The sequence below is a fragment of the Crinia signifera genome, chromosome 11 (assembly GCF_055691185.1).
Source record: "Crinia signifera chromosome 11, ASM5569118v1, whole genome shotgun sequence".
Classification (NCBI taxonomy): Eukaryota; Metazoa; Chordata; class Amphibia; order Anura; family Myobatrachidae; genus Crinia; species Crinia signifera.
In genome coordinates, this window is record NC_139227.1 from 2114938 (window position 1) to 2138747 (window position 23810).

Here is a 23810-nt window from a genome sequence, read left to right on the forward strand (position 1 = left end):
ATATTTCCATAGTCAGATTGACATAAAGCTGCCTTCATTATATGTACTGTAGCGTTACCCTTGACGTACTACAAGTAACAGGCACCGTAAGCAAACCCAGTCATTTACAGGGTGTAATATGTATCCACTTCACCTATTATAAACCGTTCTAATTTGGAGGTGCGCTTGTGGCCCCCACAAATCCATATACATTAAAGTACTTTCAGACTTTTATTCTCTAGTATATGATCATGTTTTTCTAAATCATAGAATGTTTCCTCAGGAAAACGTATAGAACTCAAAGGTACATTGGTGCTTGGTAAGGAATTCACAGCTGACAAATAGTAATCTGATTGTAGACCAATCATTTCTGATATCGGACCTTTAATTCTAACCTGATCCCTGATCTGCAGAACACTGCGAGCACATAGTTACCTCCCAAAGAGAAAGAAAACCTGCCCTGTGCAAATCGGAGAATGACAAATCACAGCCATCCGCAAATACATAGACAATTCACGAACATCAATGATTTGTCCAGTCTGCAAATATACCTGTAATCTGCTACAGAGCCAGGCCGATGAAGGCTAGCACTGGTATCGCAGACCATCACGTTAAATGCCTGGTCAGGCCTGCAGTTTTCGGACACCAGAGATGATCAGGTTAAACAAGCAATTAGTAGGACTCCTCTTCCACATATTTCTTAAGACTGCAGAAGCCAAGCCCCACTCATTCACCACAGCAGTAATCGTGGGAAAAGAGAATCTCTCACTCCCCATTACATAACAATGCGAAAAAGAAAAATGGGGTGTGGAAATTTAGGTTAAAAAAAATCATGGAATCCATGTCAACATAACCTATACAGATATAAGCAGTATGCAATGGGGTCAATGTATACAACTGGACCATATTTATTAGCCAGCAGGGACTGACTCCATGTCCAGCTGTGTACCCTGTCACATATGACTAGTTATGGCCGTGTCCTTCAGTAGGTTTACAGACAAGTAGTTTTAGAATCCTCATCATCAAGATCCCTAACGGTTTACGTTTTCAAGGTTACTTAGCTGGAGAGATGGCCCTAGGTAAGATATTGGCGGGTGCACCCTAGCACCACTTCTAGTTCCACCTCTTACCCAGCCCCCCTCTCATAGTGCAGCAAACAGGAGCACAGATCACCCCTCACCCATACATCTCATTTGGGTGTCCTGTGCCAACAAGAGCATTGTGCCCCTCCCTATAAAAAATGTTTCAAATAGGGAACATGTGCGAACCAAGAAGGGGAATGTTCTTTCTGGGAAGAGGAATTGCCACACAACAATACTCCCCAATTGAAAAAATGATGCCACACAGTAGTATTATATAATACAATGGTCTTCCTCACATGGCCTGGATATAAACAAAGGCCCTTATTCAGATCTGATCGCAGTACAAATTTGTTCTCAAAATGGGCAAAACCATGTGCACTGCAGGTGGGGCAGATGTAACATGTATAGAGAGAGTTAGATTTGTGTGCGTTACAGTATTTTGTTTCTATGCAGGGTAAATACTGGCTGCATTATTTTTACACTGCAATTTAGATTTCAGTTTCAACACACCCCACCCAAATTGAACTGTCTCTGCACATGTTACATCTGCCCCACCTGCAGTTCACATGGTTTTGCCCATTTTGAGAACAAATGTGTACTGCGATCAGATCTGAACAAAGGCCAAAGTCTGGTTCTTTGTTAGTAGCAGGTAGACAGCATACCAGGATAACAGCTTGGCAATTCTTTGGTTACACTCAGAGATTCACAAACTTTTTTGATTCACGGCACCCTAGAGCATCAAAGTGTTTTCTAGGCACCCCTAGGCCAAATGTTTCTAATGGAGAAATTTCAGAACAAGGTATTAAATTTCATTACATTGTGTTTATATATCAGTTATGTGATGAGGGACAGGATTTGCTTTTGTTGGTCCACATGTGTAATGATTTACAGTCACCAGCACTGGTTTTGCCAGTTACATTGCCCATACATAATATAAAATGATCCTGGTCCCCAAGGCACCCCCTGCAAGCGCCTAGGCACACAGGTTGCGAACCACTTACAGCAATGGTAGGTTTCAGCAGGCAACACACAGGCTTCACAATAGGAGTTCTCCAGGGATCCCCGAACCTAATCACATTCCCCCAGCCCATTGCCGAGCTGCTAAAAGGTATTGGGAATACTGACCCTCTGCTCTGGACAAACATATAACCGGAAGTAACAGGTGTTAATTAGACAGTGATTTACAATACATCTGAAAACCAGGACCGGATCTCACTAGCCCTGCTGTTGCTGCTCTAAATCCTGGGTTTGCATCTTTAACATTCACCTCATGTGGAAGTATGATGTCCCTGCCACACTCCTCCCCTTTAGCTTTGACCAATCCTCAGACAAGCTCTCTGCCTCACCCACCTCTAATTGTGTCATCTGCCCAGATACACAGCCATCTGCCACTTTCCATAGGTCACTTACCTCGCCCTATTCCTCTTCCCCTAGCTTCACCATAGTTGCTTGGAGGATCAGGACCTACAAACCTTCTGGAAAGGGCATCTGCACTGAGGTGCTGTTTCCCTGGATGATGCCTCACCTCAAACTTAAATGGCAGCTCTAGACAATGGGCTGGTCTGTCTAGTCTGGCCATGCACACTGTTGCACCTGAGCTGTGCTATTGTCTGTATATATCTAGGTCCCATTACGCAGCTTCTCCAGTATACCTTTTGGTCTGTTTTAACTTGTCTAACATACTGTACATATGATAGAATAATGTAGCTGTGGCACCTCACTATCTGTCTGCTTATGTCTATGTCTGTATTTTCTATATGTATGTGTTGTCCACTTTTAGACCCTTAAACATTCAGTTATTGGAACCGCTCCAGTGACAAAATCCCGTAAGAACCTGCGTTAATACCTGACCAGACCAAGAGATGTCCTCAGTTATGACTTACATTTAGGTTTAGACCATGTGCGGACTGCTTCTACCTTACTAGGCTGAGGTTTAACTTGTCCTCTGCCTACAATGTACCCCAAATACTTTGCCTCCACCATACCAATGCACACTTCTCAGGGTTGGCGATAAATCCCGTAGGGACTTTAATATTTCCTCTACCATCAGTAGGTGTGACTCCCAGTCAGAGCTAAAGATGACGATCTCATCTAAATATACAGCCGCATATTCCCTGTGATGCCACATCAACTTATTCATAGCTCTCCGCAATGTTGCTGGGGCACCATGTATACCAAATACTGTATACTGAAATAAGCCCTAGAGAAGACTGTTTTTGCTTTAGCAGCTTCAGTCAACCGAATCTACCAATACCCATTTGTTAAATCAAGAGTGGTAAATACTCTTTGCTAAATTTTCCACTAGCTCATCAACCCAGGGCATAGGGTAAGTGAGAAACTTGATTTACGTTATGAAAGTCATTGCAGAATCCTAAAGCATCCAAAGACTTAGGTACAAAGATAATGGGGTTATCCCGCTCGCTGGTTGATCTCTCTATGGGTATCATCTCCTCCACCTCTTGCTTTACCGAAGTCCACTTTGCCTCAGGTATGCAATATGGCCTTTGTTTAATGACCACCCTGGGTGGAGTCACAACATCATGGTGGATGATCTGTGTCTTTCCTGTAATGGCAGCCACCAACTTTGCCACCTCCTATTTCTGACAAGTATTAAGGGTGACTTCAATGGGTAACTGGCATTCTGGGACCTTTTTCTGTCACCGAAGAGGGCTGACTGGCACTTTACTTCCAAGGTGTTAACAATTACATGGTAGATATGTACCTCGTTCCTTCAACTCTCCAGCTGAACCTTGTAAGTGACTGGCCCCACTGCCTCTATGATCTCATATGGGCCCTGCCGTTGAGCATACATATTGCTTTCAGTAGTGGGCACAGGCACTAGCACCTTGTCTCTTTGTTTAAAAGACCAGTTGCCTGCGGTGATGTCATAACTATGTTTTTGATGCTGCTGAGCCATTTTCATATGTTCATTCAGGAGTGGCACAATCTGCTTTAAGCTGGGTACACATCTATACAATCCCTGTTTTCTTGTGACCATTCGACCGACCATAGACACAACGGACCGCCCACAAACAACAGCCGATACGCACGTACACACCTGTACAATTTTACTTGCGATGTCCGATGTACTCCCGTCTAAACAGTCGCAAGAAAAAGATTGTACCACTGTACACACTCTCTCGATTTGGGCTATTGACACGATATATATATATAAACAAAATTATCATAATGGGCCGGGTTAAGGGCATACCAAAACAAAGAGGCATGAGCACAGAACCTAAACAAAAGTCGGGGTACGTGTCTACAGTCAGCCGGCAGGGTGACTATGGACAGATACGGCAAACTGCTATTAAGACGGGGTACGCGACTACAGTCAGCCGGCAGGGTGACTCTGGACAGATACGGCAAACTGCTATAAAGACGGGGTACCCGACTACAGTTAGTTTGTGGTATCTGTCCATAGACACCCTGCTGGCTGACTGTAGTCGCGTACCCCGTATTTATAGCAGTTTGCCGTATCTGTCCATAGTCACCCTGCCGGCTGACTGCAGGAATCATATATAATCAGCACTCCATTCACTGCAGGACATCATATCTCTTTGTAGTAAGTGTCCTTTTGTAGGAACTTTGATCCAAAAGGCCCAATACCGAGACAAGGTGCACCAGGTTGCTGATTGAGAGCAACGCTGGGAGAGATAAAAGTACACCATAAAGTCTCAGTTCCCCTTGTGTGTATATATTTTTTCAGCTAACATGTTATTAATACTACATCTAGAAGACTCTTGGAGGAGCTTGATATACATGCATTCGAATAAAGATACAAAGTTATATCCTGTACAAATAGTGATACAATAACTTGACACATTATTATAAAGCAGTTTATTGCAGAAATAATAGTAATACACTGAGTGTCAAGCCTGGTATATGGGAGCCTGGCCCTATATTTGTCCAATAAACACAAATGAATGATCCCATTACAAATCTTTTCTTTCCTTGCTCTGTCCATAGTCACCCTGTAGTCGCATACCCCATCTTTATAGCAGCCGGCAGGGTGACTAGGGACAGATACGGCGACCTGCTACAAAGATGGGGTTCATGTATATTATTATTTCTTTAAATATACATGGGGAGAGGTGCACGCCTCTTGTGCTGTAGGAGAGATCATGCAGCTATGGAACGCCCACATGGGCGTTCCAGCTTTGGGAGTATAGTCGCAAGAACGGCCAGCATATCGATGGAACGTTAGTACACACTGCACTTTTGTTCCGATATGGGCCCGTTTGGCCGGATGAATATTAAACAGCACTGAACCTTCCACCGACCGAGTATGAACGTACAAGACCATTTTTTTCCTTTATCGATTGTACAGAGGGAGTCGGGACAGCATACACACCTATACAATCGAACCGCCGTCCAACCCAGAACGGAAGAAAGGCCCGACGATTGTATATATGTGTACCCAGCTTTAGTCTGCCATACAATTGGGACACAAACTGAATGATGTTAGGTTCTTGGCATGGTTGTTGCTCCTACCCTTCCTTTTACAGATCCAGAATCCATCTGGGCTGTCTCCCATCCCGCTCTCTCCTGGTCATGTACGGCAGTCCTGCCATACATGACCAGGCGCACCACATTCAAAGCATACAGGAGTAATATAGGAGAAATAGCAGAAGATGGTAAAGAAGGGAAATAGCAAGAGAAGGAATAATTTGAGTAAGTAGTGAGGATAAAGGAAAGGGGAGAGAGCTGTAACCTATACAGAGCATTGAGAAGGGAGCAAGGTACTTGGCTGCAGCTGCCCTGCTTCCTGCATAATGGCCTCATATCTTGGCACAAAGCAGTCTGGTCCTGACACAAGCCAACCAATTTTTTAATATAGTTCAGTCAGACTATATTTAAGTGCTTTTGAAGCTAGCCCGACCAGGGGATACTCAGTGCGCAGGTACACTCCCAGTATCTATTATCTGGTCCTGACACAAGCCAACCACTGTGACAGCATGGTCTTACTCATGGGTCTTCAAACTGTGGCCCTCCAGATGTTGTGAAACTACAAATCCTAGCATGCCTTGCCACAGTTTTGCTATATGGGAGTGTTAAAACTGTTGCAAGGCATGCTGGGATTTGTAGTTTCACAACATCTGGAAGGCCACAGTTTGAAGACCCATGGTCTTACTCAACATCAAGCATACCAACAGAAGAAGCATAGGCACCACCACGTCAAGCAGATAAACGGTAGGAGGCAAAGAGGGACAGGCCACATCTGGGGAAGAGATCCACAGGAGCGGCTATTGGGAAGGAGGTCCAAGGACAATGGGGAGAAAAGTGAAATAAACACTGCAAGGGAAGCAGAAACACCTAGCAGGAGGATAGTGTGGGGGCTGCAGCAGACCAGGAAAAGGTGGTAATAACAGGGTCAGCCATGTTGGTAGGGGAGCTTCCCAAAGGTAGGCAGCCAAAGCAAGGGTCACACTGAGACTGCAGAGGTGCACGATGAGAGAGGGTGAGAAGCTGCAACCCCCTGGAATCATCAAGGCCAGCAGGGTCATTCACAATAGATAGAAGTAGAGGATGAATACAAGAATACAGCCTGGGATCAATGCTAGTGCAAGGAAGGCAGAGTGTAAGTCCAGGGTGTAAGTCCAGGGGGGCTTTCACTAGGAGGAGTGGTAGCAGCCATGTGGGACGGGGGGAGGCACCAGTCAGGCTGAGACAAGAAGAGGCTATAACACAGGAGGAGAGGAAGGGCAAACAAAAGTGGATACAGGAGGGGAAAAAGGACAAATGACAATAAAAACAAGTCATTACTCTGGTGACCAGACCACAGTCCTGAATAGCAGTCCTCCATGCACGGCTCCTTGGACCTAGTTTGATTACATGGAAGGGGCAGGCTGCTGCAAAGGCTCAGGGTTGCTATTGCAGCCAGAGTCTGGTGCTGAAGTCCATCCGCCTACCCACTGCCTCAGGGTGCGCTCGCCCCACTGTCTGAGTCCGGCCAGTCGGGATCCTGACGTCAGGCTAATGACAGTCAGGATCCCGACTGTAGGGACCATATACCAAACCCCTGCCTCTGATCCCTAGCCTTCTGCAGCAGATTGGGGAATGGAAGGAGGCAAATCCAGAGCATGTCTCCCTGGTGAGCCAGCGAGACGCAGATTTGGTGCTGACTCTCTCCACCCACTCCATTAGGTTTACTACTACCAGCGTCAGCCCGATTAGAGCAACATCTTTGTTATATGCAGCCAATCTCTGTGCTGCTTTGCACCCTCTGACTTTCCTACCGCTGCAGGCTCAGCTTAATAAACTGTCCTGCCAGCAGCTGCCGGCACTCAGCTCTGGCAGCTCAAGAACAGACCCGCCAGCAGAGCCCCAAAAACCACCACTGTGAATTTGAGCTGGGCAGGTGCGTATTGGGAATAGTTGGCCTACAAATTATTTTAGAAGTGGCCTCATGTGAGCAGCACCAAATGTAGGTGGGGCCACCACCAAAATAGGTGGGATTAATACATCACTACACCTGTATGCAAACCATTGGTTTCAATATGCTTAGCAGACTAGTGGCCCCCAGACCTATATGATATTGTGACAAACCACCACGTCACATAATACTCCACCTTCCCCCACTGAGACTGAACACAGACCCCAAAACCTGTATCAAGCAGACAAATAACTCATTACCATAATCCCCTGAATAGCGTAAGTATCCCCACTCCTCCCCCAATGCAGCACCCCAGACATTGTTACATATGCTGCAGATATACTATACTTTGTGTATGCCTAGGGCTGGCTTTGCCTTTCTGGGAATAGGTGTATGTCACATTTTAAAGATCCACAGGAGAATTGGAAAATGTGAGCTGTTCTGGTGCTGCTGGTGACTGATACACTCAGTGTTACTGATGCTCATTCTGGTCCTGAGAAAAAAGATTGATACCCACTGCTATTGAGGTTCCCTGTCAATAAAACCTCAAGTTTAAGTTTGCAGCAAGGGCGTAACTACCATAGGTGCAGCAGCTATGGCGCCCAGAGCTGAAGGGGGCCCATCTTTACTGTGACCTTGTGACTGTCGACCATATGATTGTCTATGATGGGTCTGTCTATGAACTACTCGGTGCATACGCTGTTTTAATTTGAAGACGCTTAAGAGCAGCAAGTGCTGCAGAGCATTGGAAGGCTGGAGATCCGCAGTGTCACATCAAGTTGGCGAAGATGACAGCGATACAAGCGTGCACATCTGCGGTTCACACATTAGAAGTACTATTTAATTAATACCTGCGCTGATATGACACTTGCCCTGTATCACCGTTACCGTGGGTCCTGCATCGGGGAATAATAGATCAGGAAATGCGCTATACCCTGACATAACGTGCAGGGATAGCGCATATACCCCTAATTGTCCATTCATCTACCCCTAAATTACTGTTAACAGTTCATAGAGAATAGTTTTTTTCTTTCTTTCAGAAACACAGGGCCTGATCCCAGGGGTAGATGTATGAAGCAGTGATAAGGGAGGAGAAGTGATAAAGTGTCTGGTACTTTATCACCGCCCAATCAGTTCCCAACTGTAACTGAACAGTCAGGAGCTGATTGGCTGGCGATAAAGTACTAGGCACTTTATCACTTCTCCTCCCTTATCATTGCTTCATACATCTACCCCTCTGTCACCTGCAATCCAACGGTCATGCCGATTATATGCAATTGAGCAGGCACAAAACATCCTTAAAATCCGTCATCAGGAATGACGTTCCGGAATATGCTCCAGGCCAACAGCAAAATGTATCCCACAGCCGCCTGCTGCCGCCAGCCTAGGAAACACATCGCTGCGGCGGCCTTGCACCTCTGATCATCTAAATCGGTCCCAGCCATGCATTGTGCCGGTGCATGGGTGACATCACCGGTATTGAGGATCTCCTGTAGGATTGCGTCCTGATGAAGGGGGTTACACACAGAAAGCTTGATCTTGTGTGAATACACATATGGCATTTTTGTCTCATTCTGATTGGCATAATGTCAATTTTAGCTCATACCGTGTGGTGTAATGTGAATTATGGCTCATTCCGTGTGGTATAATGTGTAATTGGCATATTGCACTGGGAGGGGAATATTTTCCAGCTGCCACTATTCCTGTCCCTCCCTCTGCCAGTCCTCCTCTATCCTCCTCTGCCAGTACCACAGTACCCTCTCTGCCAGTCCTCCTCTATCCCTCTCTGCCAGTCCTCCTCTATCCCCCTCTGCCAGTCCTCCTCTACCCCCCTCTGCCAGCACCACAGTACCCGTCTCTGCTAGTCCTCCTCTATCCCCCTCTGCCAGTACCACAGTACCCTCTCTGCGAGTCCTTCTCTATCCCCCTCTGCCAGTCCTCCTCTATCCCCCTCTGCCAGTACCCCTCTCTGCGAGTCCTCCTCTATCCCCCTCTGCCAGTCCTCCTCTATCCCCATCTGCCAGTATCACAGTACCCTCTTTGCCAGTCCTCCTCTACCCTCCTCTGCCAGTACCACAGTACCCCTCTCTGCCAGTCCTCCTCTATCCCCCTCTGCCAGTCCTCCTCTATCCCCCTCTGCCAGTACCACAGTACCCTCTTTGCCAGTCCTTCTCTATCCCCCTCTGCCAGTACCACAGTACCTCTCTCTGCGAGTCCTCCTCTATCCCCCTCTGCCAGTACCACAGTACCCCTCTCTGCGAGTCCTCCTCTATCCCCCTCTGCCAGTACCACAGTACCTCTCTCTGCGAGTCCTCCTCTATCCCCCTCTGCCAGTACCACAGTACCCCTCTCTGCGAGTCCTCCTCTATCCCCCTCTGCCAATACCACAGTACCCTCTCTGCCAGTCCTCCTCTATCCCCCTCTGCCATTACCACAGTACCCTCTCTGCGAGTCTTCCTCTATCCCCCTCTGCCAGTCCTCCTCTATCCCCCTCTGCTAGTACCCCCCTCTGCCAGTCCTTCTCTATCCCCCTCTGCCAGTACCACAGTACCCCTCTCTGCCAGACCTCCTCTATCCCCCTCTGCCAGTACCACAGTACCCCTCTCTGCGAGTCCTCCTCTATCCCCCTCTGCCAGTACCACAGTACCCCTCTCTGCCAGTCCTCCTCTATCCCCCTCTGCCAGTCCTCCTCTATCCCCTCTGCCAGTACCACAGTACCCTCTCTGCCAGTCCTCCTCTATCCCCCTCTGCAAGTACCACAGTACCCCTCTCTGCCAGTCCTCCTCTACCCCCCTCTGCCAGTACCACAGTACCCTCTCTGTGAGTCCTCCTCTATCCCCCTCTGCCAGTACCACAGTACCCCTCTCTGCCAGTCCTCCTCTATCCCCCTCTGCCAGTACCACAGTACCCTCTCTGCCAGTCCTCCTCTATCCCCCTCTACCAGTCCTCCTCTATCCCTCTCTGCCAGTCCTCCTCTATCCCCCCTGCCAGTACCACAGTACCCTCTCTGCCAGTCCTCCTCTATCCCCCTCTGCCATTACCATAGTATCCCTCTCTGCCAGTCCTCCTCTATCCCCCTCTGCCAGTACCACAGTACCCCTCTCTGCCAGTCCTTCTCTATCCCCCTCTGCCAGTACCCCTCTATCCCTCTCTGCCAGTCCTCCTCTATCCCCTCTGCCAGTACCACAGTACCCCTCTCTGCCAGTCCTCCTCTATCCCCCTCTACCAGTCCTCCTCTATCCCTCTCTGCCAGTCCTCCTCTATCCCCCCTGCCAGTACCACAGTACCCTCTCTGCCAGTCCTCCTCTATCCCCCCTGCCAGTACCACAGTACCCTCTCTGCCAGTCCTCCTCTATCCCCCCTGCCAGTACCACAGTACCCTCTCTGCCAGTCCTCCTCTATCCCCCCTGCCAGTACCACAGTACCCTCTCTGCCAGTCCTCCTCTATCCCCCTCTGCCAGTACCACAGTACCCTCTCTGTGAGTCTTACTTGACATTTAAAATTTTTTTTTGTAAAATTCAATGCATCAATTTCAAGCCCCACACCCACAAAAGCTCCGCCCATATCCCCGCCCACTCTGCTCCTTCCCAGATTTCCTGTCCTGACCCTATTGGCTACACAATAGCACTGCGTACACGAGTGTCTGCATACAAATACTGCTGCGATCGGTGTCGGGAAGGTGCCGGGCGTTCCTGGTGGTGGCGGCCATGTACACAGATGCACAGCCGCCAGCATAGATAAGGGACTGCGCCTGCTCCAGTATTGGCGCTAAATGCGGGCACCTGTAAACAAGGAAAGGTCAGACAGCCGCCTCTGACCCCACGGCGTATTATACCGGCGCCACACACCGCTCAGGATGCGGCACTGCAGCGCACCATCTACAACACACGGTTCCGGTCACCGATTCTGACTGCAACAACAAACTACCAGCCTGCACCCTGATTGGTCAGCACAGCGATGACGTCAAGGAAGGAAGCCTCGCCCGTAAACATCTCCAGGCAGCGCTGATTGGTGGCAAGGAGAGAGGGCGCGTGTTACAAGGCACGCTCATCTGTGATTGGTCGCGTCCCGCCCCTCCACGAGCGCTCCTCCTCCGCCCGTGATTGGCCGCTGCTTCAGTCTCCTCTGCGCTCACTCTCTTCGCCATGTCCGAGCGCTCCGTGAGTACGGGGCCCTCGGGGGCCACCGTCATCTCCACACCGGGGGGGTCCTCCCTCAGCGGTGACGTTCCCGTTACAGGCCCCGCCCCGGCCGCAGGAGGCCCTGTTCGCATGAACTTATACGCGACCTGGGAGACAGACAGAGGCAGTGCGGCCTGCGTACCCAGGTGTGACGTAAGCACGTACTGTGATGTCATTCACACCTGCAGCGGAATAGGCGGGAGGAGTTGGGGAAATCATTGCATTCATGTACGACTGAGTTACAGTGTGTGGAGGGGATGAGGATGGATGGACAGGGCATAGTCAGAGCAGCTGCATACAATGGCACCGGATCCATGCTTGCCTACCTGACCCTCTCCAGGGGGACACAATGCTCTCTCTGTTCCTGGGCTTCCCTGGTAATGTAGGATTGCCAGCACCTGTGGGGAGCTAGGTAACTGATAAGAGAGGTGTCACCACAGGTGCTGGCAATCATACATTACCAGGGAAGCCCAGAAACAGAGCATTGTGTCCTCCTGGAGAGGGGCATGCTGGGAGGTATGGATAATGTAGGATTGCCAGCACCTGTGGGGAGCTAGGTAACTGATAAGAGAGGTGTCACCACAGGTGCTGGCAATCATACATTACCAGGGAAGCCCAGGAGCAGAGCATTGTGTCCTCCTGGAGAGGGGCATGCTGGGAGGTATGGATAATGTAGGATTGCCAGCACCTGTGGGGAGCTAGGCAACTGATAAGAAAGGTATCACCACAGGTGCTGGCAATCCTACATTACCAGGGAAGCCCAGGAGCAGAGCATTGTGTCCTCCTGGGGAGGGGCATGCTGGGAGGTATGGATAATGTATGATTGCCAGCACCTGTGCGGAGCTAGGTCACTGATAAGAAAGGTGTCACCACAGGTGCTTGCAATCATACATTACCAGGGAAGCCCAGGAACAGAGCATTGTGTCCTCCTGGAGAGGGGCATGCTGGGAGGTATGGATAATGTAGGATTGCCAGCAGCTGTGGGGAGCTAGGTAATGCTGCTTTCAGACCGCATAACTGGCTTTGACCCTGTATTTGGAAACGTTTCCAAAAACGGGTCTGCCAGATAAAACCCCTTTCAGACCGCAGCACTTAAACGGTATATTACCGTTTAAGTGCCGATTTTTTGACACTGGCAGACCCGTTTTTGGAAGCTTTCCAAATACAGGGTTAAAGCCAGTGCAGCCTTCAGCACTCCCCTCCGTGCAGCTCCCCCCCCCCCTCGCGTGTCGACCGAGCGCATGTCGACGCCCCCCGCGCGTGTCGACGCCCCCCGCGCGTGTCGACGCCCCCCCCACCCCCCCGCATGTCGGCGCCCCCCCCCGTGTCGACTTACCCCGTGCCGGTACCTCCGTTGTGGACTGCAGCTCAGTATGCTCGGAAAGCACTTATGAAAAAAGTGTCTTCCAGAAAATGGCTGCCCCATAGGAAACCCAGTTTAAAAAAACTGTCTTCCGTATGGGGGCAGCCATTTTCTGAAAGACACTTTTTTCATAAGTGCTTTCCGAGCATACTGAGCTGCAGTGCCGGGAACCACAACGGAGATACCGGCACGGGGTAAGTCGACACGGGGGGGCCGTCGACACGCGCGGGGGGGGTCGACACGCGGGGGGGGCGCCGACACGCGCGGGGGGCGTCGACACGCGCGCGGGGGGTGTCGACACGCGCGGGGGGGGGGGCTCCAGTGCTGTGAATACTTAATGAGCGCTCATTAAGTATTCACTGTGCTGAATTTAGGACCCAGCTCATTGGCTGGGTCCTAAATACCGTTTCTGAGCCGATTTTTTGGCTAAAATACCGGTTCAGAAACGGGTAGGACCCTGCATTTTAACCGGTTAGAAAAAACTGCATTTTCTAACCGGTTAAGTGGGACTGGACCTTTCAGACCGCACACATTACCGTTTTAAAACGGTAAAAAAACGGCAATTTACCGTTTTAAAAGTGCGGTCTGAAAGGGGCATAACTGATAAGAAATGTGTCACCACAGGTGCTGGCAATCATACATTACCAGGGAAGCCCAGGAGCAGAGCATTGTGTCCTCCTGGAGAGGGGCATGCTGGGAGGTATGGATAATGTAGGATTGCCAGCACCTGTGGGGAGCTAGGCAACTGATAAGAAAGGTGTAACCACAGGTGATGGCAATCCTACATTACCAGGGAAGCCCAGGAGCAGAGCATTGTGTCCTCCTGGAGAGGGGCATGCTGGGAGATATGGATAATGTATGATTGCCAGCACCTGTGGGGAGCTAGGTCACTGATAAGAAAGGTGTCACCACAGGTGCTGGCAATCATACATTACCAGGGAAGCCCAGGAACAGAGCATTGTGTCCTCCTGGAGAGGGGCATGCTGGGACGTATGGATAATGTAGGATTGCCAGCACCTGTGGGGAGCTAGGTCACTGATAAGAAAGGTGTCACCACAGGTGCTGGCAATCATACATTACCAGGGAAGCCCAGGAACAGAGCATTGTGTCCTCCTGGAGAGGGGCATGCTGGGAGGTATGGATAATGTATGATTGCCATCACCTGTGGGGAGCTAGGTAACTGATAAGAAAGGTGTCACCACAGGTGCTGGCAATCATACATTACCAGGGAAGCCCAGGAACAGAGCATTGTGTCCTCCTGGAGAGGGGCATGCTGGGAGGTATGGATAATGTATGATTGCCAGCACCTGTGGGGAGCTAGGTAACTGATAAAAAAGGTGTCACCACAGGTGCTGGCAATCTTACAGTTGGAAGAATGTGGAGAGTGTGGGCTGTTAATAGCAATATTGAAGTCACCCAGGATGATGGTGGAGATGTCAGAGGATAAGAAGAGGGGAAGCCAGGGAGAGAAATCTTCCAGAAATTTAGGTTTGGGAAGCCCAGGTGGGCGATAGATAGCAGCAATATGCAGAGAGAAAGGGGAAAAAACCATAATAGAGTGAACTTCAAATGATGCGAATGTGTATATAGTATAATTATAAACATTCTATTCAAATTGCTGTAATATATGTAACACATGGCACAAGCTGGTAATTGCATAGTTGGTTTGTTGTGGACATAAAGATTAATATCACACACATTATCCCAACATAAATCTTCCCACAACAGTCAGCTGACTAGGGCGATCAGTAAGCCAGCAGATTCCTAAACATTGCAGATAATTATCATGAGCACTTTTATCGAAATGTAAGTAGCGTCGGGGACAAACTGTTACAGGGGCATGGTCTGGACGATTGGTGTCCGGGCTGGCTGTGCTCTGTGCTGGACGGCCCCCGGGTTAATAATAATCAACACTCTTCCTTGCAGGACAATCAGATGGTTCTTTCTGGTGCCGACTCAATTGAAATCCCTGAATATTAATATCCAGGTCCCCAAAGTTAAAATGGAGTGTGGCTGGTTCAGTCAGCATTCCCTGGAACCGGGAACTTCCTTGCACCTGAAGGTCAGGGATTCATAACTTCATATGCCAGTTTTGGTGGAAAACCTGAAGTTTCTGTAATTCGTTGTCCTCTTGGACCACTTCCCATGTAGGGCATTGGGTAGTTGACAGCTCCTTGGGTGTTCCCCAATGTGATGTTTGTGATGGAAGTTGGCCTACAGCTTCATGGTCTACAGAATATTCCATACTTGTACAATCTTTTCCTGGCAACAAAATTGGAAGTCACTCTGAAAGAACATCGTTCGCTAATGATTCAGCTACTTCAATCGGGTGGATCACCAACTGGCACATGTCCAGCTGTTTTACTGGGCGCACCGGTTCAACACGTTTTCTTTCCTGGAACAAGAATTGTGCGGCTACAGACATTGATTCAATCCTTCCATTAACCGAGAGTCTCTGTGCATCCATGAATTAAAGTTCTAGGGAAGATGTTGTCCACTTTCTACATGGTAGATTTTACCCAGTTCCATTTCCAGGACTTCCAAGTTGAATTTCATGCCGAGTGTAATACTCTCCCCTTCAAGTCAGGGGGCTTATGTAATGCTCTGCAAGGCTTGTGGAGATTCCAGCAAGTCTGCCTTTATTTTAAAGCAGCAATCATTTAAAAGTAAAACCCAACATGGTTTTGCATTTTAAATGATTCCCGCTTTACGGGGTATATTCAATGCGGCCGGCGAGGTTTTGTTATGGCGAGGATGGCTTGTGTTCAGCGAGGATTGCCAAAGCAAGCCATCCTCGCTGTTTAACACCCTTACCGGCCACTCGGAACAGCGAGTGCAGGGAGTGGGTTGAATACTGATGGCGGGCTATGAAGGTGAGCAATAGGCACTGCTCACCATCATAGCTTGCCGGTATGGCATTGAATATACCCCTAAAAATACAGGTGAACTCCCGAAGTGTTATGGAGAATCTCTTAAATGTAGTGTTGATTTCCATGAATTCAATCTTTCTGAGGCTGGACTAAAGAACAATGTATTGGTAATCTGTGCACGCTCTTTCTGTGGCCATTGTGAAAAAAAAAAAAAACTATTTACCTCCTATCACATTTGCACTGTACTTCCATTACTTACTGTTAAATAACATGGAAAACAAAGAAACATCAGAGCTGTGATAATAATTTGAATGTAGGCCAAGTTTCTGACAGCACTCAGATGTAGCAGTGCACGCCCTCTTCACGCCCTCTTCAGTACCGCTAGCAGAGGTGTTGCATTCCCAATCTCACTGAAATACTGTCTCAAAATAAGACCAGTGCTCTATAATGTATAGTAATCTGAATTATTACATCTAGTAAAGACCAATACATTTTAAGGAAAACTAAGAAACCATTCAAACTGTTCTTCCACAGCATTCTTACACTAGTAAGGATGTACCATTGTACATTGCCTTATGGCAGCTCCTGAGGACTTCATAGGAAATAAACTTTTCTGGGGGTACAATCGGCTAGCAGTAAAAGTACGGTAGAAGTTGGTTTAATGTCAATGTATTTTTACTTTCCAGGCTTTTTTCTCTGACTCTACGGAAACTTATTATGTTGAAAGACCTAGATAAAGACTTGCCATCCGTTGTTATTGCCGTAAAGCTTCAGGTGAATATGATAAACCTTTTACTGTATGCGCTGATTATATTATTTATAACAAGGGCACTAGTTATCATATTACTTATAATATAGGACTTAGCATTTTATTTATAATCGGGCAGTAATACAGGTTTGGTATCCCGTATCCACAATGCTGGACCAGGAGAAATTTGGATGACGGATTATTCAGTATTTCGGAATATTTTAATATTTCAATGATGTACTTTGAAGTATCTTGCATTTATGCTGTATAAACACATCAAACACCTGAAATACACACAAATATATTTTATTTGTTCAAAAAACAAGGTTTCAAAACATGAAACAAAATTTGTGTCCTATCTCAGGTACTGAATGTGAATGCCAAGCAATCATTGTCTTGCACATATATAGTGCCAGTTACATATCATGTCCTCAGTAGTGTCGGTTACATATCATGTTCCCAGTAGTGCCAGTTACATATCATGTCCCCAAAAGTGCCAGTTACATACAGTATCATGTCCCCAGTAGTGCCAGCTACATATCATGTCCCCAGTAGTGCCAGTTACACATCATGTCCTCAGTAGTGCCAGTTACATATCATGTCCTCAGTAGTGCCAGTTACATATCATGTCCCCAGTAGTGCCAGTTACATATCATGTCCTCAGTAGTGCCAGTTACATATCATGTCCCCAGTAGTGCCAGTTACATATCATGTCCCCAAAAGTGCCAGTTACATACAGTATCATGTCCCCAGTAGTGCCAGCTACATATCATGTCCCCAGTAGTGCCAGTTACATATCATGTCCTCAGTAGTGCCAGTTACATATCATGTCCCCAGTAGTGCCAGTTACATATCATGTCCCCAGTAGTGCCAGTTACATATCATGTCCTCAGTAGTGCCAGTTACATATCATGTCCCCAGTAGTGCCAGTTACATATCATGTCCCCAAAAGGGCCAGTTACATACAGTATCATGTCCCCAGTAGTGCCCAGTTACATATCATGTCCCCAGTAGTGCCCAGTTACATATCATGTCCTCAGTAGTGCCAGTTACACTTTATGTCCTCAGTAGTGCCAGTTACATATCGTGTCCCCAGTAGTGCCAGTTACACATCGTGTCCCCGGTAGTGCCCAGTTACACATCGTGTCCCCGGTAGTGCCCAGTTACACATCATGTCCCCAGTAGTGCCAGTTACATATCGTGTCCCCAGTAGTGCCCAGTTACATATCGTGTCCCCAGTAGTGCCCAGTTACACATCGTGTCCTCAGTAGTGCCAGTTACACATCATGTCCCCAGTGGTGACAGTTACGTATCATGTCCCCAGTACTGCGGTTACAAATGTCCCCCAGTGAGTTTTTAGCAAAAAAAAATTTTTTTTGTCACTTTCTGGAATGTATGGTGTTCGGAATAATTCGGATATGGGATACTCAACCTGTAATTTGATTACTTAGGGGCACTAAATGACTGTGTGATGTCCATCATCCAGGGTGATGCTGAGGGTCATATTCAGCATTGGGCCTGATACTCCTTTGCTTAGAACATGCCCCTATATCGCCCCGTGTGTAGGGACATAGCAATAGCGATGTGTGGCCCAGTGTACTGGATAAATCAAGTTAATCGCTGGGGTTAGGGCCATTGGAGAACACTGGCCCTGACAGATCATTTGTCACACAGTGCTGGCACATAGCTGTGTGCTGAGTGATCTTGCTCAGCGTTATGAGCAATCAGAACGCTCAGCAGGGGCGCTACGTGTATAGGCCCATGAGGAAAAAGGTATTATTCTAAATGTATGTATTGCTGACAGGCAGAATAGCTCAAACAGAACAGAATCTGGTTAACTCACATATCAGAACTATGTTTAAAACCCCCTGCCTTTTTTCTGGCTTTGTTGTTCTATATTGAATTAATAGTAAGATATAATCAATGAAAAAAAATATTTTTATTAAAAACCTGTTCAGTGTTCTGAAATCAGTGCATGCTAGTGTCCTGGCTGACAAATAATCCCTCTTCATTTACAGGGCTCAAAAAGAATTTTGCGATCAAATGAGATATCTCTGCCGGCTAGTGCGGTTTCTGAGACTGAACTGCAGCTAACATTCTCTCTGCAGGTAACGCAATGCCTTCCCTTCCTTCCCCTTTCTGACATGCAATGTAAATGTGCTTATTGTTATCTTATCTTTACCCTTCTCTTTTGTTTCATGGTAAAAAAAAATTGTCTCCTGCTTGACAAAAGTCCTTATCTCTGAATGCAGAACATTAGTGCAACATCTTTCACAAACCACAATAAGCCATGATTCCTTCATGCTATTATTATCAATGTCTGCATGTTAAAGTATGTTTTATTCTTATATTTATTTTTTTTGGGGGGGGAGGGGGGGCGGGGTTGTTTCTGGACTGAACACTCTAATTCTAACCATAATAAGAAGTGCCGGTATGCTGAGACTTGGTGCACACTCTATACACTATAAACACTAGTAATCCAAACAATTGTAACAAGCTGTAACTTTACATAGAGTGAAACTGAGGGTCTTTGTTTACCAGATAATATGGGCCCTCCTTGTACCCTTGTACACCCTCATCTGGTGGGCTACTAACATTTCTAAAGTTCAAGTCCAAAGCATGGGACTACTAGGACTACACCTACGATTTTGGGGTGATTTCATCCGCTTATCGGCCCAAAGTGCCGAAATCGGATGAAATCATCCCAAAATCGTATAGTGTATGGGGGCCTTTAGCATTCATAGGGGTGTATGTACTAAGCCTTGGGGAGAGATAAAGCGCCAGCACACAGAACAGGATGTTATTGTGTGCAGGATGCCGGCTGAGCTTTTTTTAAAGATGCAATCATTTATAAGGCAAAGCCATGCTTATACATGATTGCCCCTTTAAAAACCCCTCAGGCCTGAATCCCACCCGCCTCCGATCTCACAACACAGCCTGTAACATGGCAGGTAGGAGCTTATTAGCTGGTACTTTAACATCTGTTTCATTTGTCTCTTCCCAACTTTCTCTGCACATGTTACATCTGCCCCACCTGCAATGAACATGGTTTTGTCCGTTAAAGATGGAGTTTGCTTTTGAAAACCAACCAGAATCACCCCCTTAGTACATAGATCCGATGGTGCCCCAAGGGCATCTGGAAGGGGTGGTAGTCCAAGCTGAATGAGTTTCCGTCTGCATACAATATAGAATATGTGTGTTTATGTGTGTGTGTGTGTTATTTTGTGTGTGTGTGTGTGTGTTTGTTTGTATTTAAAATAATAGGAGAAGATTCCATATTGGCAAATGTGTGTCCCTAAGAATTGACTTATGCGTTTCTCCTGTCCCTCTTCCATCTATAGTATCCGCACTTCTTAAAGCGGAATGCTAATCGCTTACAGATCATGTTGCAAAGAAGAAAAAGATACAAGAACCGAACTATCCTGGGGTATAAGAGCCTGGCTGTAGGAGTAATTAATATGGCAGAGGTGAGACCAGAACAATGACAGATATGTGACAATATTCACCACCATTTATTGCTGAACTAGATTAGTGTAAATAATGCAAAGTGACATCCACAAGGGTATTTATTATTTGTTATATTATGCTAATAATAATAGTTATCTTTATTATCATCATTATTTTATATAGCAGCACCAGGTTACACACTGTTACGGATAATATATGTAATTCGTCAGTTCCTGTCCCATTGAGTTCACAGCCTTAATTCCCTAATAACGCAGTGCAAATAAACAGACACTAGAGATTACTTGGTCAGATCTTTCCCAGTACATGGCAATCCCATACCAGAACTTGGTTCTATTAATCATTTGCAGTCCTCTCATTGTAGGCTATGAACAATTCTGTTTAGTTCTTGGCGGTGAATGTTTGCTATTTGTTTATAAATGAGAATGCTTCTATATCGTCTAATGAGATCCAAGCTAAATCCTATCCAAGTGGTCTGTCTACTTCATATTACAAATCTTATTCTCTCTGCACAAGTTACATCTGCCCCCCTGCAGTGCACATGGTTTGCGAGTGAACCAGAATAAGGGCCCATGTGCAGTGCTAATGTATGATCGACCCCTTGCCTATTTTGAAGCAGAGCCTTTGCCATTTGTAAATCTTGTTCGCTGACCGGTTAATCCAGACTGCTGATTACATTGCATCTACAGAAGTATTTCTGATGACTTTGTACCTTTCACTGTACGTCTTCCTGCATCTCTGACACATGACACAAACTTCCTTGTTTTTTCAGTGCTAATTTAATTATAATGTGGAGCATAGGTGGAAGTAGATAGTAAAAATGTATACAGCAAACGTTGTAGGAGACTATGCACATGCTAACACAATACTTATTGTCTCCGGAAGAGAGCATGTGACCGGACAGGCCCTCGCTGCCCTCCCCAATCTATCACACATTCCTAACACACCTACTGACAGGCGTTATTTGACCCCCACTGGTCATTGACCATTAACCAGGCGTTGTAGCGTACCAAAGGTGGCTGGGCTCCAACCAGATCGGCCCTTCGCTTGTGCTATTCCTGGAAGTCGTAAGTTAAGAAACCGTTGACTTGAAGGCAAGATGTTTATTTGATTAAAAAGACTAAGGGGGGTATTCAATGTCAGGGTCACGGCAGTCGAGCTTGCTCGACCGCCGTGACCCAGTCCCGTTCTTGGTCAGCTCGACCGAGAACATGCAGGTGGGATTCAATGTCCCGTCCGCTGGGGAGCGAGAAGGGGGCGTGGCCGCGAGTTGCGGCCGGGAAGAGGCGAGCTCAAGCCGGCTGTTCTCGGCAGAATGAGCCTGACAGCTTGTGATGTCGGGCTCGTTCTGCCGAGATACCCTGCTCAATGCTGTCGGGGAGGACAGCATTGAATAGGGCAGGGCGGGCATCTCCCCGATGGGAGGTGCTCGCCGGAGATTGAATATCCCCCTTAGTCTGTCACTAAACGTGCTAGGGACATTTCATAACATAGAGATGGAGCCGCTCTCATTAGCGTTGGAATCGCCATGCGGAGTGCGACAGAATGGGGAGCGCTCGCACGAGACACTCGCACGCCCCATTCTGACGGAAGCCCTGCAGTGTGGAGGAAGGGGGAGGGTGTCACCCCCAAAGAGGTTAATGTGATTATGTCTGATTATGATAATCAGACATAATCACATAAACCTGTTTGGGGGTGAATCCAGGGGTAAATGACAACCCCTGGATCTGTCAATCACTGGGGAGGGGAGGGTTAGAGGAGCGGCATTTACCTTTTTAAGTTTATACTGATTTAGCTGCGGCAGCACAGCGTGATGGCTGCTGCGGCCGCTGTACAGCCTCTGACAGACTTTGAACTCCAATGCTCCCGCCCATACAGTGCATGGCGGGCGCATCTCAAACTTCGCGAGTCCCCCTCCCTACAGCCCGCATCACGCCCGCCAATCACTGTCGGCGCATCACTTCCACAGCCAATGTGATTGGCGGGCGCGTCCTCCTCACGTCTCCCCGGCGGCAGCAGCAGCAGCCGTCCAGATTATCCGTGCGGGCGGCTGGTTCAGTATGTGATATAGGCGGGCTGGCGGCTGATAAATTAGTGCGGGTGGCTGTACTTTACAGTACTATAGACGGGCGGGCCGGACATACTGGGTGCGGGGGCCGTATCCGGCCCGCGGGTCGGAGGTTCCCCACCCCTGGCATACAGTATGTGAGCGTGTCCCATGAACTGCCCCAACCACTGCATACAGTATGTGAGCGTGTCCCATGTACTGCCCCAACCACTGCATGCAGTATGTGAGCGTGTCCCATGAACTGCCCCAACCACTGCATGCAGTATGTGAGCGTGTCCCATGAACTGCCCCAACCACTGCATGCAGTATGTGAGCGTGTCCCATGTACTGCCCCAACCACTGCATACAGTATGTGAGCGTGTCCCATGAACTGCCCCAACCACTGCATACAGTATGTGAGCGTGTCCCATGTACTGCCCCAACCACTGCATACAGTATGTGAGCGTGTCCCATGTACTGCCCCAACCACTGCATAGAGTATGTGAGCGTGTCCCATGTACTGCCCCAACCACTGCATACAGTATGTCAGCGTGTCCCATGTACTGCCCCAACCACTGCATACAGTATGTCAGCGTGTCCCATGTACTGCCCCAACCACTGCATACGGTATGTCAGCGTGTCCCATGTACTGCCCCAACCACTGCATACGGTATGTGAGCGTGTCCCAGGAACTGCCTCAACCACTGCATACAGTATGTGAGCGTGTCCCAGGAACTGCCCCAACCACTGCAAACAGTATGTGAGCGTGTCCCAGGAACTGCCTCAACCACTGCATACAGTATGTGAGCGTGTCCCATGTACTGCCCCGACCACTGCATACAGTATGTGAGCGTGTCCCATGTACTGCCCCGACCACTGCATACAGTATGTGAGCGTGTCCCATGTACTGCCCCAACCACTGCATAGAGTATGTGAGCGTGTCCCAGGAACTGCCTCAACCACTGCATACAGTATGTGAGCGTGTCCCAGGAACTGCCCCAACCACTGCAAACAGTATGTGAGCGTGTCCCAGGAACTGCCTCAACCACTGCATACAGTATGTGAGCGTGTCCCATGTACTGCCCCGACCACTGCATACAGTATGTGAGCGTGTCCCATGTACTGCCCCGACCACTGCATACAGTATGTGAGCGTGTCCCATGTACTGCCCCAACCACTGCATACAGTATGTGAGCGTGTCCCAGGAACTGCCCCATCCACTGCATACAGTATGTGAGCGTGTCCCAGGTACTGCCCCAACCACTGCATACAGTATGTGAGCGTGTCCCATGTACTGCCCCAACCACTGCATACAGTATGTGAGCGTGTCCCATGTACTGCCCCAACCACTGCATACAGTATGTGAGCGTGTCCAATGTACTGCCCCAACCACTGCATACAGTATGTCAGCGTGTCCCATGTACTGCCCCAACCACTGCATACAGTATGTCAGCGTGTCCCATGTACTGCCCCAACCACTGCATACAGTATGTGAGCGTGTCCCATGTACTGCCCCAACCACTGCATACGGTATGTGAGCGTGTCCCATGTACTGCCCCAACCACTGCATACGGTATGTGAGCGTGTCCCAGGAACTGCCTCAACCACTGCATACGGTATGTGAGCGTGTCCCAGGAACTGCCCCAACCACTGCATACGGTATGTGAGCGTGTCCCATGAACTGCCCCAACCACTGCA

The 23810-nt window shown here is 48.1% G+C and overlaps 1 protein-coding gene across 6 annotated transcripts in view; it reads left to right on the plus strand.

Annotated features, from left to right (window-relative positions):
• The first annotated feature begins 11092 nt into the window (after positions 1-11092).
• Positions 11093-23810, plus strand: part of PACS1 (phosphofurin acidic cluster sorting protein 1) — a 50381-nt gene continuing 37663 nt past the window's right edge. For 2 of the 6 annotated variants that reach the window (XM_083164186.1, XM_083164187.1), the window contains exons 1-4: positions 11093-11765; positions 16539-16626; positions 18619-18708; positions 19942-20067. In XM_083164186.1, coding sequence (XP_083020312.1) covers positions 11584-11765; positions 16539-16626; positions 18619-18708; positions 19942-20067 — 486 coding nt within the window. In that variant the 5' untranslated portion in view covers positions 11093-11583. Of the gene's footprint in view, positions 11773-16538; positions 16627-18618; positions 18709-19941; positions 20068-23810 lie in introns of all 6 variants that reach the window. The other 4 variants (XM_083164183.1, XM_083164182.1, XM_083164184.1 and 1 more) reach the window with 4 other exon arrangements.